Below are 17,205 nucleotides of genomic sequence, written 5' to 3'. Positions count from 1 at the left end.
GGGGTGCCTAGGTTCCACCCTTCGCCTAAGAGTTGCAAGTGTTGCCCCGACCAGCTCTGGCCACTCCCGCCTGCAGCGAGACAACTGGACCCCGGCAGGCTGAAATTAGGTAGCCGTGACATGGGACGCCGCTGTCGCCCTCGAGCCGACACATCTGGGGCTGGGAGGGTCTCTCCTCCACCAGGACCCAGCCTCTTCCCGGACACTTACCTGTGCGGCCACTCACAGGATAAAGGGCAGCTTCCGCAGGGGGTTCACTGGAGACGCGGGACTGCACTTGGTCCTCTGGAGCGAGTCAGGTGGCCCCCCCGGGAGCGACTCAGCAGCCTCCCGGGCAGCGAGTCACTCCGGCCCGGCCGCAAGTCAGGTGCCCCACCCCCCCTCCGGAGCGAGTCAGCGGCCCCCTCCTGGAGTGAATCAGGTTGCTCCCCGGAGCAAGTCAGGCCAGGCCCTCCGTCAAAATTGATGAATGAATGAGGCTGTGAAAGCCCACACGTGGGGACACCGCCCCTAAAAGGGGCACCGTCTAACCACGCCTCTCCTCTGTTAAAGGGGCCACATCTCACCAGGGCAATCATCCGACCTCGACTTCGGTCCAGTCTTTTTGGGGAATAGAGGTCGAGGTGACACACTTGGCCCTTAAAGGCGCCGGGACCCTGTCACGGACACCCCTGCTCCCCCGCCATGTTCCCTTCCTACGTGCAAAATAAACAGGCAGAACCCGGGGCAGAGACCTTAGCCATTTATGTATAAAGAAGTGGGGTGCCAGATGGTAAAAGCATCAGGAACAGGGGTGCCTACAGGCCGATGACGTCGTCCCTCTCGAGGTCCGCGTTGGGGTGGCAGCGGGCCCTGGGGTGCTGTGCCCCGGAGCTGGGGTCCAAGTCGGGCTTGGCGGCAGCGGCCCCCGGGCGCTCCGCGTCCATGACGCCCAGCACCGCGTCCAGCATGGAGGGGCCTAAATCCAGGTGGAAGGACAGCAGCGGGTCGGCGGGCGCGGGCGTGCGGAGGACCGGCGGCGGGGGCTGCGGCACCGCGGGCGGCGGCGCGGAGCGCGGGGCCCCGGCGGGCGGCGCCCGGGGCTCGGGCGGCGGCCCGCCGCCGTGACGGCTCAGGAACGAAGTGTCCCCGAAGGCGTCGCCACCGCGCCCCACGTGCAGCGTGTGCCGGAAGTCGCCGAGCGGCGCGGAGATGGAGAGTGCGCCGCGCTCCGGCCGCTTCTTGGGCTGCGCGGGGCCCAGCTGCTTCAGCACCGGCATCTGCGGGGTAGGGCCGGGTCAGCGCTGCCTCCTCCGGGAGCGAGTGAGCGAGCGAGGCCGCGTTCCCACCCTGGGCCTAAGGCAGCGAGCGGTTCAAAGGAGGGATTACTTCCGTTTGACAGGTGGGGAAACAGCGGCTCCCGGAGGCCCGAGGTCGCAGACCCCAATGGAGGTTGGCCCGCAACCACCACGCCATGCTGATTCCACTAATTACTAATATTCGAGTTTCCCTACAGGCCAGGCAACAGTGCTTCACCGACTCTTCCGAGTGTTTCCTAAACTTGACGGAGAAACTCCGGCTTCTGCCCGACAGAGATTCCCAGGCCCCTTCCCTGAAGGCGGGACGTCTTTGTCCATGGAGGGGAGGGACGCAGGCACAGTGCCTGGGACCCACCACACTTGGAGAGGCCTAAGAGAATGTTAAAATGTTTTAATCTATTTTAAAACGTGTGGGAAAGATTTGCCTTTACACCAACACAGCTATAAAATATAAATTAATATATGTCCACGAGACCTTTGCCTAGGGCACAAGCAAGTCCCAATGCAGGCCTGCCTGGAAACTCAAATTCAGGTCTAAGGCGGGCCTGGGAATCTGTATGCTTGCACAGCATTTTATCATGAGTATTTGATTCCGAAAGAGACAATATAATGTCTTGCTTTTTGCAAATTTCTCTAAAAATGAGCAAGAACAGCGCAAATTTGAAGCTGGCTGCTTGTGCACTACAAGAATAGCTGTGTTACTACCTCGTGGCTTCCCTGGGCTCTATGGTACCTGGAAATGCCTGCCAACCTTTGCCCACATCCTGGAACCTGGCTGTTTTTATGGAACTTTTGGGAGGGGCTTTGATGACCTTGTACTTTTGTTTTAACAGTCACTGTTATCATCATCATCATAATAATAAAAAATCGCCTTTCTGTTTGAATTGAAGCACCACCCTTTGCCAGCTGTATGAGTGGGATAAATTATGTGATTTCTCTATGTCTGTTTCCTCTCTATAAAATGGATAAGGGGTGCCTGGGTGGCTCAGTCGGTTAAGCGTCCGACTTCAGCTCAGGTCATGATCTCACAGTTCGTGAGTTTGAGCCCCGCATCAGTCTCTGTGCTGACAGCTCAGAGCCTGGGGCCTGCTTCAAATTCTATGTCTCCCTCTCTTCTCTGCTCCTCCCCCGCTCATGCTCTTTCTGTCTCTCCTTCAAAAATAAATAAAAAACATTAAAATAAAATGGATAAAATAACACCACCTTCCTTGAAGGGCATGTAGAAAACTCTCAATTAAAGAAAACTGTACTTGTAATAGTGCCAGCCAATTGGTGGTGCCAGTTGTTGGGGGGGAGGGGGCGGGAGGAGGATGTGTCCCCAAATAACTAGAACACAATTTAGATTTGATAAAACCCTATGAAGAAGGTAAAGCAGTCAGCACTATTCTGTCAGTAACTAGCACTCTGGGAAACATCACTGATAATGCAGAGAAAAATTAAAGCTAAAAGGATTTAAAATAACCATGGCTGGATGTGTTCTGAGGATTGTCCTTTACCCCACCCCAACACACACGCACGTGCGCACACACACACACACACACACACACACATTTACGTTTATTTCCCTGGAAAAACCAGTCTTGATTTTATCACCTCTGTAGTGTTTCTCAAACTCCTCTGACCTCACCTAGATGAGTAAATATATTCTAATTATAACCTGGCACGTAATGGCCTTTCCTCCCCACCACTCCCCCAATAAAAGGGAACAAACATTGGATGAAACAAGACTTACAAGCTAAGGCACTCAGATGTTTTCAATCCTAATCTATTTTATTTGTTTTAAACGCTGACTTTTTCTCATTAATGAATTTCAATCCACAGTGTAAAATAAAAAGAATCTGCTCCCAGAGCTAGTAGGTGCCCATCATTACTGTGGAGTGAGCTGCAGGTGAAAAGAACACCGAATGGGGTGCCTGGGTGGCTCTATCAGTTGAGCGTCCGACTTCGGCTTGGGTCATGATCTCGCGGTTGGTGGGTTCAAGCCCTGTGTCGGGCTCTGAGCTGACAGTTCGGAGCCTGGGGCCTGCTTCAGATTCTCTGTCTCCCTCTCTTTCTGCCTCTCTCCCACTCAGGCTGTCTCTGTCTCTGTCTCAAAAATTAAATTAAAAAAAAAAAAAAGATCACAGCTCAGCCAACCGCCCAGGTTTCGGTCTGGCTGTGTGGTGTGTGTGGCCTTGGGCGGGTTACTTAACCTTTCTGACCTCATTTCCTCCTCAAAAAAAAAAAAAAAAAAAAAAAAAAAGGAACCTAGGGACATAGGGTGTTCCCATAACACGTCACAGTCCCTTTGCAAGAACTGGTGAGATGTTGCCAATAAAGTCTGGGCACAGGACCCAACACACACAGCCAAAGCAGAACTTCAGTAAATGTTCAGTGGCCACCTTAGATCATTCTCCCAAGTCCCAGAGAAGGACACACTCACAGAGGGAAAGAGACTTGCCCAAGGTCACAAAGCCAGCTCTGTGGGACTCCGGAGCCCAGACTTACCACTTCCACTGCCTGCTGCCTCTTGAACTGAGCCCTCCCAGGGCAGCTCTCAGCCGCTGGCTCTTCGCCCTGCCCACGCCCTAGCTTGTCCCTCATTCCACCCTTCTGTGGCTCTCCCAGGCCACGTTACCACCATTTTCCCAGTGCCTGGCCAAACACACCTTTCCGTGGGACCCTGAACTACCTTCCTCAACCTTAAATCTCAGTTTACTCCACTGAAAAATGGGAGTCGGAAAGCCTGTTTGCTAGGCGTACTTGAAAAGTATATTCATGATGCTGATATTGTATTTCCTAAGCCCTTATTCTGGGCCAGGTGGGGGCCTAAATGGTTTACTCAAATAAACAAACTCATTCAATCCTCAGAACAACCCAGTGAGGGGGGGGAGACCCTTATTTTACAGATGTGGTGGCTGAGGCACAGAGAGAGGGACTAACTTGCCCGGAGTCACAGGGCAACAAATGTGGGGGTCCCGGTTTGGACACCAGGCAGAGTCTAAACTTGAGGGTCTAAAGATGGCCACCCTGTTGCCCACAGACCCCTTTGGATGGGGCGGGTGGGTGTGTTATCCCCATGGAAAAAAACAACGTCTGGAGATGCTCTAAAGTCCCGGGATTTCCTGCACCCTTGACCATATCTGTTTGCCTTGCCTTTTTTTTTTTTTTTTTTTTTTTCCATTCCAGACTGAGCGCAATGAATTAGAAATCGTTTTCGAGCGCGGCCTCTTGGTGCTAGCTCTAAGGGCCTCGGGTAAGTGGCTCCAGCCTCGGTGTCCTCTTAAATAGAAGGCTCTAGTCTCCCTCTAGCAGAGCTGAGTGCTCGACACAATGAGATCATGCTTGGAAAAACTCCGTCAGCCGGCCAAGGCTCGTACAGAGCGCTGTTGTTTGGCGGAGTGCTGGCGCAAGGGTGGGAGCCCGGGGGCTCTGGCCCCGAGACTCGGCTGGGCCGCCCTCCTCCCGCCTCCCTGCGCCCCTGCAGGCCCGCAGCTGCAGCTGCAGGAGAGGAGGGCACAGCTGGTTCACCTCCGTCCCCTCCAGCCCCGGCCCCGCCAAGACGGAAATAACCGCCCGCTCCAGACCCGGCCCGACCGGTTCTCGGCTCTGGGGGAGAGGTGGCCAGGCGGGTGGGGCCGAGGCGGGGCCGGGTCCGCGGGTGGGAGACACCTTCCCCCCCCCCCCCCCCCCCCGCCGTGGGCTCGCCGCGCTTGCTGGGGCCACGTGGCTGCCGCCCGCGGTCCCTTCGCGCGTCTTGTCCCGCGTGCCCCCCGGACCTGAGCAGGGGCCCCGGGACCCCGGCTCCCCGCTGCCCCTTACCTCGTGGCCCTCGCGGAGTGGGGCAGGCGCGCTCTCGGGCTCCGACTGGGACGCCCCTCTCCTTGGTTCGGAGCCCACCTCTGCCTCCGAGTCCCAAGTCCGCGCCTTCTTCCTTTTTCCTCCGGGCGGATCACACCTGGCAAAGTGTCATGCGGGACCTGGAGGGGGGGGGTCCAGGACCCAGGCGTCCTCCTCCTCAGGACCCCTCCTCTCTCAGGTTCCAGGGGTCCTGCCTCCTACCTCTCTTACTCCTCAGACCCAGGAGTCCCAGGTCCCAACCCCCCCCCCCTCCCTCGGACCCTGGGGTCCAGGCCACCGACCCTCCCTGCCTCAGACCCAAGGAGTCCGGGCCCCCACCCCTGGCAGGCCCTGGCCTCGAGTCCCTTCTTACCTGCACCGGGGACCGAAGTGTCAGCCCCTCTCGGGGGGCCATGGTAGGAGCCCAAACGGGCCGCGAAGTCACTGCCCAGTCCAGCCCAGTCCCTCTGGGGCAGAGAGGGTTAAGGCCCAGGCCCCTCCCCGCCTTCCTTATCCCCCAAAAGTTTTGCCTCTAGGATTTAAAGGACTAGAAAGCGGTGGTGGAAAAGCAGAGGCCTCCGGGCTGAGTGTGGGGGCGGGCCTGGGCCGGACCGGGTGCGCACAGAGGACACGCAGAAGGGGTGGGGGGATGGACAGGGCGCGCCCCCCTCCCAGCCCAGCCCCTCCTCCTGCCCAGCTTGGAATTTCCTGAAACTGGGGAAGTCTGGCTGTTTAGAAGAGTAATTTCTTCCAGATTGCAGCTGTTGGAGGAGTGTCTGTGGTGTGTGTGTGTGTGTGTGTGTGTGTGTGTGTGTGTGTGTGTAGAGGGAGGGCAGGAGAGAGGGAGGGAGAGGGAAAGAGAATGTGAGAATGAAACAGACAAGGTCCCTGAGTCCGCACAGCTCTGACTCTGCTTTGGAGAGTTTCCTGGGCGAATGTCCCTGCCTGACACTGCTCATGGAAAGATCATTCCATGACTCTGAGCATTTGCACCTTTTAGTGACAAGAGGAGTCTCAGATTTGAATGTTGGGAAGATTCCCACCCCCTCCGCCTAGGAGGCACGAGGGAGGGTCTTCCCAGGAGAGTGGAGTCCCCAGAGAGGAGGCTGGTTGGGAGGAGGCCCAGGGAGGAGGCTGTCTTAGTTGTGAGCTGGGGCTGGTGAAGAGAGTCAATCTCACAGGTAACAAGGAAGTGAAGCTTGAACAAACCTCCAAGGAGGGGCGGGTTGTAGAGCTGAGAAGAAGAGGAGGACCACTCAGAGCAGGCTGGAAGTCCAGGTGAGCAGAGGAGGACCACAGGCAAAAACCACTCTCTAAAATGCAGAGATCAGCTCAAAAGCCACTGGGAGCTTAGATTTTTGTCCTGGAGCCTGGGGTACTGAAGGGGTACCCCAGGATAGGATAGCAGGGTCGGATCCAGGTATTAGAAAGTTCCTGGAGGGTGGGCGCCGGGTGGCTCAGTCCGTTAAGCATCCCTCTTTGGCTCAGGTCATGATCTCACAGTTTGTGAGTTTGAGCCCGGCGTGTGGCTCTGTGCTGACAGCTCAGAGCCTGCTTGGGATTCTCTCTCCCTCTCTCTCTCTGTCTTTCCCAATTTTTATGCTCTCTCTCTCAAAATGAATAAACTTAAAAATAAATAAATAAAATAAAATTGCAGTCCTTAAAGCTCCCCGTCCCTTTGCCCTGCTTAAAAAAAATGAAAGAAAGAAAGGAGAAAGAAAGAAAGAAAGAGGGAAAGAAAGACAGAAAGAAGAAAGTTCCCCCTGGGATTCACAAGAGGAATGCTGCATTTCAAATCCAGCATTTTAGGGTGGATTGAGGGTGGATGGGGGGGGGGGGAGGGGCTTACACAAAACTCAGTAACCAAGATAAATAATATACTTAAATATAGATTTTTATCAAACACTTTTATTGGCGTTAAATCCACACAACACTAAAGGAACTATTCAAAAGTGATGTCTGGTACATCCCCAGTGTTATATAACCACCACCTCTGTCCAGCTCCAAACCATTTTCATCACCCTCTAAAGGAAGCCCCTTATCCCTAAGCCAGTCCCTCCCTATTTCCCCACCTGCAGCTCCTACAGCCACCAGTCTGCTTTCTGTCTCTGTGGATTTGCTTGTTCAGGACGTCTCACAGACACTGAATCCTACGCTATGTGGCCTTCTGTGTTCCACTTCTCTCACTGAGCATAGTGTCCTCAAGGTTCATCCACACTGTAGCATGTGTTGGTGTTTAATTCATTTTATGGCTGAATGATATTCCATGGCACAGATAGACCACATTTTGTCTAAAATAAAAAATATTTTAATGCCCTATTTTGAAAATGGATGTATAAAATGAACAAAAAACATCAAAACTTCAAAGAAAGACAGGATGGGGCTGGTGGAAAGCTTTTTTGGGTCCTGGGACAAAAGGAAAAAAATCAGTCACTCTGATCCCATCTTCATTTAAGATTTTGATATTTTGTTCATCACGGATGTGTTATTGATCCTTTTTGTCGCATTTATTCGTTTGTTGTGTTACAGCGTTGTCAATCTTGGTTACTGAATCTTTGATGTTTCCTTAATTTTTTTTTTTTGTGGCAGTGTCCTTTTCCCGGCCCTGGCCAGGAAGCTGTGAGGCTGGGTGCAGGGACCCTGGAGAGGGACCTGAGTTGGAGCCAGGGCCACAAGAATGGAGAGGAAATTACAACGCAAAGGGATTCAGGCAGGTTCACTTGGACTTGAGAACCAAAAGGGATTTGCAGGAGAGAGAGAAACAAGGATGAAAGTATTGTTTTTCCATTGATGGTGGAAAGAATCTCCACAACCTATATGGTTGACAACCACCACATTTTTTTAAAATTTTTTTATTTTTCCAATATATGAAATTTATTGTCAAATTGGTTTCCATACAACACCCAGTGCTCATCCCAAAAGGTGCCCTCCTCAATACCCATCACCCACCCTCCCCCCCCCCCCCCCCACCCCACATCAACCTTCAGTTTGTTCTCAGTTTTTAACAGTCTCTTATGCTTTGGCTCTCTCACTCTAACCTCTTTTTTTTTTTTTTCCTTCCCCTCCCCCATGGGTTTCTGTTAAGTTTCTCAGGATCCACATAAGAGTGAAACCATATGGTATCTGTCTTTCTCTGTATGGCTTATTTCACTTAGCATCACACTCTCCAGTTCCATCCACGTTGCTACAAAGGGCCCTATTTCGTTCTTTCTCATTGCCATGTAGTAGTCCATTGTGTATATAAACCACAATTTCTTTATCCATTCACCAGTTGATGGACATTTAGGCTCTTTCCATAATTTGGTTATTGTTGAGAGTGCTGCTATAAACATTGGGGTACAAGTGCCCCTATGCATCAGTACTCCTGTATCCCTTGGGTAAATTCCTAGCAGTGCTATTGCTGGGTCATAGGGTAGGTCTATTTTTAATTTTCTGAGGAACCTCCACACTGTTTTCCAGAGTGGCTGCACCAATTTGCATTCCCACCAACAGTGCAAGAGGGTTCCCGTTTCTTCACATCCTCTCCAGCATCTATAGTCTCCTGATTTGTTCATTTTGGCCACTCTGACTGGTGTGAGGTGATATCTGAGTGTGGTTTTGATTTGTATTTCCCTGATGAGAAGCAACATTGAGCATCTTTTCATGTGCCTGTTGGCCATCCGGATGTCTTCTTTAGAGAAGTGTCTGTTCATGTTTTCTGCCCATTTCTTCACTGGGTTATTTGTTTTTCGGGTGTGGAGTTTGGTGAGCTCTTTATAGATTTTGGATACTAGCCCTTTGTCCGATATGTCATTTGAAAATATCTTTTCCCATTCCGTTGGTTGCCTTTTAGTTTTGTTGGTTGTTTCCTTTGCTGTGCAGAAGCTTTTTATCTTCATGAGGTCCCAATAGTTCATTTTTGCTTTTAATTCCCTGGCCTTTTGGGATGTGTCAAGTAAGAAATTGCTACGGCTGAGGTCAGAGAGGTCTTTTCCTGCTTTCTCCTCTAGGGTTTTGATGGTTTCCTGTCTCACATTCAGGTCCTTTATCCATTTTGAATTTGTTTTTGTGAATGGTGTAAGAAAGTGGTCTAGTTTCAACCTTCTGCATGTTGCTGTCCAGTTCTCCCAGCACCATTTGTTAAAGAGACTGTCTTTTTTCCATTGGATGTTCTTTCCTGCTTTGTCAAAGATGAGTTGGCCATACGTTTGTGGGTCTGGTTCTGGGGTTTCTATTCTATTCCATTGGTCTATGTGTCTGTTTTTGTGCCAACCACTGCATTTTTTTATTCCACGGTGTCTGTAGGTCAGAGTCCGGGTGGGTCCTTAGGCCTCTCAGGGCTGAAATCAAGATGTCGATATGGCGATCTTCTTCCAAGCTCTTTCAAGGTATTGGCTGAATTCAGTTCCTTGTGGCCATATGTCTGAGGTTCCTGGCTCTGACTAGCTGTCAGCTGGGGCCTGGTCTGCTCCTACAAGCTGTCTGCCTCCTTCTCATGCTTTCCATGAAGCTCCCCTCTGGCGGCAGTGAGTTGAATCCCTCTTAGGCTTCAAATCTCTTGGATTCCCCATTCTCTTCATCTCTCTCCTGCCTCTGGCCACAGAAAGTTCTCTGCTTCTAGGGCTCATGTGATTAGATGGGCCTACCTGGATAACACAGGTTTATCAGTCAGGGTTCTCCAGGGAACCAGGACATATCCTACGTGTATATACATACACACACGTATTAAGATATACAGGGATACGTGAGATGGAGATTGGATTGGAGAAGGTCATCAAAACCTTACTAGTCAAAGTTTATTTCTCTCTCTACAAATAGGATGTGTTCATGTATTGTTGTGTAACTAAAAATTACATTGAAAACAAAATAGTAGCAAATGTATCCAAACCAAACTAAGAAGATATATAATTAAGATACCTACATAGTTAAGATATATATATAAAATATTAATTTCTACTGATTACTAGGGAATACGGTTAACAAATCATATATATGTGATTAGTTGCAATATATATATATATTAGTTGCACATATATATGATTAGTTGCAATATATATATGATTAGTTGCAATATATATATGATTAGTTAAAATATATATATATATATATATATTAGTTGCATATATATATATATATATGATTAGTTAAAATATATATATGATTACTTACTATATATATATATATATGTATATATATATATATATATATATATACACACACACCATATATATATGATTTGTTGCAAGGAATTGGGTTTTGTGCTTGTAGGGCTGGCAGGACACAAATCCACAGGACTGACTGGAAGCTCTGTCAGTCAGGAGAAGATGAAGCAGAATTCCTTCTCCCTCAAAGAAACCTTCATTTTGCTCAACTGATTGGATGAGAGACCCCTCCCCCCGCCATGTTCTCTCCTTTACTTAGAGTAAAGCGACTGTAGACATTTAACCACATCTACAAAATGCTTCCATAGCAACACCTGGGTTAGTGTTTGACTAAATAACCAGGTGCTGGAGACTGGCCAAGTGGACACAAGATTCACCATCACACCAGGATAATCTATTTGAAGGTCTGTAAGTTACTTTAATCGTATCTGCAAAGTCCCTTTGCTCTGTGATCAACATATTCGTGAGTTTTGGGCATTCATGCCGGGACATCTTGAGAGGTGCATTTTGTCTACCCCAACAACCCTCAGAAAGCAGGTCCTGGGGGATGATGAGGCCACCATCAAGGTGGAGAACGGGGGGTGGGAGTGAGACAGGCTGGGAGTTGTACCCAGGAAAGCAGGAAGCAAGGTGAGTTTATGGGCCACTGACCTGCACAGTCCCTTGGGGCCCTGTGCTCAGAAGTGCTGTGCACTTGGTTTAATGATCTCCTGTGACTATCTTGAAATTATTAACAATTTTGAAAAAGGGACCCCACATTTTCATTTGCAATGCACCCCCCACCCCGATTGTGTAGCTGGTTCTGGGGTGAAGTGCGGGAAGAGCAGAGGCTTGGGACAAAGCGTCCGAGAAGTGTGACATTGGAGGGCTAGCAAGAAGGAAAGAAACTTCCAGGACAAGGTCCTGGCAGCAGCCAGAGAAAGAGGGGGAGAGAGATGGGATCCAGAAGCTCAGGGAAGTCAGACAGTCTCTCACTGCAGTCTCAAAAGCAGGCCAACGTGATAAAAAGATTCACTGGATTCAGTAACAACCCAGAGACCTGATAATGGCCTGGGTGAGCAGCTGGGGGGCTGGCAACGGAAGCCAGATTGCCCTGGGTGGGGGAGGAGGCAGAGAGGAGGTACAGACCCCAGGAGTCTGGCAGTGACAGGAACGGAGGAGAGATAAGAGTCAGATAGGGGTCAGAAAAAGAGTATTGTTTCTTTGGTTGCTTTGGATACATTTGCTACTATTTTGTTTTGTTGTTAATGTAATTTTTAGTTACATGAACAATACATGAACACATCCTGTTTGTAAAGATCGAGAAATAAACCTCAACTAATAAGGTTTCGATGGCATTCTCCAATCCAGTCTCCATCTTGTGGATCCCCTGAAATTAATTTGGGGTGTACACCTCCCAAATGGTCTGGGTTCTTGCAAACACATAGACCAGCATTTTCCACCTTTGTCCTATGCCATTTGGAGCCAGATCATTCTTTGTCACGGGTGGGCTGTCCTGTGCATGTGGGATGTGCGGCCCCATCCCCTGGCCCCCACCCACTGGATACCAGTATCACCCCCGCCTCCCCTCAAATGTCCCCTGTAGGGGGGATATTGCCTCTTGTTGAGTACTGCTGATCGAGATGGTGCTCAAAGAAAACACTGAAAAGAATTTTTTTAACGTTTGTTTATTTTTAAGAGACAGAGGATGAGCGGGGGAGGGGGAGAGAGAGAGACAGACAGACAGACAGTCAGAATATGAAGCAGGCTCCAGGTTCTGAGCTGTCAGCACAGAGCCTGATGTGGGGCTCAAACTCATGAACTGCAAGATCATGACCTGAGCTGAAATCATGAGTCGGAGGCTTAACCGGCTGAACCACCAGGTGCCTCTTATTTTATTTTTAGAAGTAATCTCTATGCCCAATGTGGGGCTTGAACTCATGATCCGGAGATTAAGCATCTCATGCTTTACTGACCGAGCCAGGCAAGTGCCCCTACATACAAATTTCAAAAGGAGGCTTGAGCTTATTTCCGCATTTTGAAAATGATGTACAACAACAACAACGATAATAATAATAACAGCAGCTAACATCTATCGAGTGCTTAGAATCTTCTGGAAACTGCTCTAAGCCCTCTCTGTATGTAACCTCATTTAATTCTTGCAATAGTATTGTGTGTTTGGTGGGTGGTGGAGGTTGATATTATTATCCTCATATTACAAATAAGGAAACTGAGGCACACAACAGAAAGGTGTTTTAAAATTCATTTTTAAATTAATTTTAATTTTTAGGTAACTTAGCTAATGTAGCTGTTAAGGTGTGCAGGTGGGATTTTAATTCAGGCAGGCTGACCCTGACAGGGAAGGAGTGATGGAAAATACAAGAGAGGGTATGTTCTACGATGGAGAGGACCCCCAGGAGCAAGGAAGACAGGGATCAGTCCAACAGAACTTTCTGGAATGATGGGAGTGTCCTGTTATCTGCATTATACAATATGGTAGCCATGTGTGGCTGCTGAGCTCTTAAAATGTGGCTAGTGGAACTGAAGAACTGAAATTTAAAATTTACTTAGTTTTACTTAATTAAAAAAAATTTCAATGTCTATTTTTGAGAGGGGGGAGGGGCAGAGAGAGAGGGAGACGCAGAATTTGAAAGCAGGCTCCAGGCTCTGAGCAGCAGATGAGGAAATGGAGGCCAGGGGAGTCAGAGGCCATAAGGGTGCAGTGGTCAATGCATGAGCTATGGGGGTTTCTCCACCAGCTCAGGGATGTGAACAGGGGAGTTGGGGTGCAGGGTAGCCCAAGGTCGGGTTTTGCCACCAGAAGGGATTTCCAGCACCCAAAAGGACTTTGAAACACCTCCATCTAGGTTCAGAAGGAGAGGAGAGAGGCCCAGAGAGGAGAGACAGAGAAAGAATGAGAGAGAGAGAGAGACAGAGACAGAGACAGAGAGACAGAAACACACATAAAGAGAAAGAGAGAAATCTATATCAGAGAGAAGAGGCCCCAGAAAGATGGAGACAGAGAGGGAGGCAGAAGAGAGGGGGTGAGGACCATGCCAGCAGAGGGAACCCCAGGAGAAACCATGGCACCAGGAGTGGTCTGCAACCAGTCTGCCTGCTTCCCAGGACAGCCTTGTTCTGTCTCTGGAGTGCCTTGTCATGAGTCTCAGCTCCTTCCTCCTTCCCACTGAGCCATCTCCCAGTGCCTGTATCTCCCATGCAACTAAGACCATGTACAATTCCTTACTCCTCTGCCCCACCTCGGGGAAGGTCCTGGGATTCCACTGCAGGAGCAACTCTTCTGGTACCAGTGGAACATCTGAGGCAGGAGGGAAGGGCCAAAGTCCTGGCCAAGTACTCTGAGCCTCTGGAGTGGTAGAGGGGATTCCTCAGATCCTTCTTGCCTTGGTGCTAAATGTGAGCAGGTGGGATTGTGGTAAAAGCCCATTCACTGGCATCATACAGGCTTGGCTTCGGGCCCCATTTCCACCAACTCTTGCCCGTGTGACCCCAGGCTGGTCACTTTCAGCTCTTGGCCTCAGTGTCTTTACCTGTATCAGTTGTCAGCGGTTCTAACAGTAATCTATCAAAGAGCATCCGTCATTCCTGAACACAGGCAGTTTATCAGGCTGTGTCTAGGCACATAATGACTAGGGTGATGATGATGATGATGATGATGATGGTAATAACAACTCTCATTCCTGCATGAGAGCTAACTCTATGTCAGGCACCTTACTCCACACACCACATATAAAACTGTTTAGTTTCTTACCAAAACCCTGTGAAATAGATCCTAGCATTATCCTCATTGTATACATGACAACACAGAGGCATGGGGGTGACTCTCCCTAAGTCATGTAGTTAATGAGACAGACCTATGGTCAAATCCCAGGCTACCTGGCTCCAGATCTTTCCCACTTAGCTGAACTTCTTGTCTCCTGTGAAAGGCGGAGTATAACAATCTCTGACCATCAATCAATCTTCTGAACATTCCTGCGAAGCAGGCACCCATCTTACAGAAAAGCAGAGGGAGCCTCAGAGAGGTGAAATGATATTCCCAAGGACACAGCTAGCAAGAGGCAGCTCTACATTTTGAAACCAGTTTGCTGTACCCCCAAGTCTGTTATCCTTTGGCCATGCTCAAAAGTCGGTACCCTGAACTTGGTCTGGTAAGGGATCTTCTGCGGTAATGAGCTTGAGGTAACATTAATGCTGAGTGTGGGGCTAACATTCTGAGCTTCTGAATTCTGTCTCTGTTCAGGATGCACGGATTGCCAAGGGGGTCTGAGTTAATTTCAAATACTGACATCCCCCTGTATTTTTGCAACTTACTCTTAAGTTCTGACTGAATATTTTTATTTGACTCCTGCGTGGAGACTATATAGGAGGACCAAAGATAGGGGCTCAGTAAGCCAAGCTTGCCAACAGGGGTATCAGAATATGGCAAATTTGTGCCCCCCGCCCCCGATAGACTCTGGCCATGGTGCTGAAACGTACTGAATAGGGAGGTCCCGATCAGCACCATGGACAGCAAAGACAGAACCCACCCATTGGAGGTTGGGTCCTGATGGGTGAAATAGGGAGGGTGCTTATACACAGGTCCAGGGTGCTGGGGACACCCAAAGAAGGAGACAGAATTTTGCAGGAGAGAGGGAAGCTCAACATGTAGATGCGGATCACATTGACCACAGAATGCTGTCGTCTGGGGAACATAATTTCTACTCTACACTGGGGCAGGCAGAGAGACAGCAATAAAGAAAGTACTCTGGACTTTGGTCGTAATGTTGTCTTTTCTGGATACGTGTACAATCTGAGTACACGCACCCATAAAGTGTCAAGGCTGTTCTGCCTGCTTTAAAAACAAACATTAATTACATCATAGCTGTTTCTTCCTGTTGCAAGAAAGTTCATATAGCATAGAATTGACCATTAACCATTTAAAAGTGTACAATTCGGTGGCATTTGGTACATTCACAATCTTGTGCAGCTGTCACCTCTAATTAGTTTCAGGGTGTTTTCATCATCTCAAAAGGAAGCCCTGTTCCCACTGTTATCAGTCAGAGTTTGTCCCAGAAACAGAACCAAATAAGATGTGTGTATATATATAAACAGCTTTATTATAAGGAATTGGCTTATACCATTATGGAGGCTAGTAAGTCCACAATGTGAAGGGTGGGCTGGCGGGCTGGAGACTCAGGAAGGCTGATGTTCAGGTCCAAAGGCTGTCTGCTGGCAAAATTCCTTCTTGCTCAGAGGAGATCAGTTTTTGTTCTATTAACTGATTGGATGAGACCCACTCACATTATGGAGAGCAACCTGCTTTACTCAAAGTTCATCAAATAATTTTTTTTATTTCAAGTTTTTATTTAAATTTTAGTTAGATAACATATATGGTACAATTGGTTTCAGGAGTGGAATTCAGTGACTCATTACTTCCAACACCCAGAGCTCATCAAAAGTACCCTCCTTAATCCCCATCACTCATCCAGCCCATCTCCCACCCACCTCCATCTATTAACCCTCACTTTCTTCTCTACTGTTAAGAGTCTCTTATGGTCTGCTTCCCTCTCTCATTGCCCCCCTTCCCCTTTGTTCATCTGTTTTGTTTCTTAAATTCCACATATGAGTGAAATCATATGGTATTTGTCTCTCTCTCACTGACATATTTTACTTAGCATAATGCTTCCTAGCTCCACACATGTTGTTGCAAATGGCAAGATTTCGTTCTTTTTGATGGCTGAGTAATATTACATTGGATATATACACGACATTTTCTTTATCCATTCATCATTCGATGGAAACTTACCAAATAAATGTTAAAGCATCCAAAAACACCCTCACAGAAACATCCAGAATAATGTTTTACTACACATCCGACCATGGGCCCAGCTAAGTTGACACACAAAATTAACTTTCACAAAGTCCTTTGTCAACTTGCCACCCATATGCATCTCAAACTATAATTAATCTCCAGATAAACATGATGAGGTCATACTTCCACCTGATATGATACAACCACCCTTCATACAGCTGGAAACACACCAACCCTTTCCTCAGAATAGGATCAAAGTCCTTGGGTGATATTCACTCTTTTCCTTGTATCTCATAACTCATTACTATGGTGTAAAGTTGATAGTACTTAAATAAATACAATGATATAAACTAATACATTTTATGTTAGATGTTAAGAGACAGGAGAGGGAAGAAAATAGAAAACAAAGATACGTATAAAGATATAATATAATATAATAATATAATTTAAAATAAAATTAGGAGGAAGTGCTAATGACAATTGCAGGCTTCATGTCTGTAACTGGTCACGTGGTCATAGCTGGTATCTATAACTACCTTTTCTACCACCCATTCCATATTTTCTTTGTCCTGGGTAAACACCTCAACTGGTTGTGGTTCTTTGCCTGGTATGATGACTCAAATCTACCCTGCTGAAGGGACTGGGCTGTTTAGTAGTCCTGTCTGGATTAGATTGTTGTGATTTCTCATTGATTTTATTCACAGGGAAGATGGTATTAAGAGACACCCTAAGGGATCTGCTGTGTTCCAGACATACTCTTTCTCACCTCTGTCACAACAGAGCAGCAATCCAGTCTCCCGTTGGTAATCAATAATTCCTTTCTGTGCCTGTGGATTCAGAGGCAGGAGGAGCCCAAAGTGGCCTGGAGGCATTCTTCGCTTCCAGGTGAATAGAATCATGGTTGCATCTCCTAGTGGACGCATTTGGAATAAGAGCTCTAGGCCAGTAAAGCGTAAGGTCACAGGAAGGAAAGCATAAGGCAGGAAGGAACAGTTTAGCTAGTGTGTCATTAGGAATAATAGTGTCATTCCCATTTGTAGCCCTCGATTGCTGGAGTCTTGAATCCTGGCTACTGGAGAAACAGAACCATACATTAGACACTGATTCAGAGCATATACAGCGTCCTGGAAAACAATGCCTCAGCCCTGTGATATAT

General features: G+C 48.3%; 1 protein-coding gene across 5 annotated transcripts; it reads right to left on the bottom strand.

Moving 5' to 3' along the window:
• Positions 1-729: 729 nt before the first annotated feature.
• Positions 730-5,932, bottom strand: CDC42EP5 (CDC42 effector protein 5). 5 transcript variants are annotated; one of them, XM_060652696.3, is made up of 3 exons: positions 5,491-5,932; positions 5,100-5,235; positions 730-1,335 (listed from the first exon to the last, which is right to left on the bottom strand). In XM_060652696.3, exon 3 carries the CDS (start codon positions 1,257-1,259, stop codon positions 798-800), a length of 462 nt encoding a protein of 153 aa, XP_060508679.2. In that variant the 5' UTR covers positions 1,260-1,335; positions 5,100-5,235; positions 5,491-5,932; the 3' UTR covers positions 730-797. The 5 variants fall into 5 exon arrangements, 3 of the variants coding, with proteins under 3 accessions (XP_060508679.2, XP_060508678.2, XP_060508677.2); XM_060652695.3 differs by having other exon boundaries at positions 730-1,259; positions 5,100-5,257; positions 5,491-5,926; XM_060652694.3 differs by having other exon boundaries at positions 730-1,259; positions 5,491-5,921.
• Positions 5,933-17,205: the final 11,273 nt, after the last annotated feature.

This window comes from Panthera onca, chromosome E2 (genome assembly GCF_046562875.1).
Source record: "Panthera onca isolate mPanOnc1 chromosome E2, mPanOnc1 haplotype 2, whole genome shotgun sequence".
NCBI lineage: Eukaryota > Metazoa > Chordata > Mammalia > Carnivora > Felidae > Panthera > Panthera onca.
This window is presented reverse-complemented; position numbering and strand designations above follow the sequence as displayed.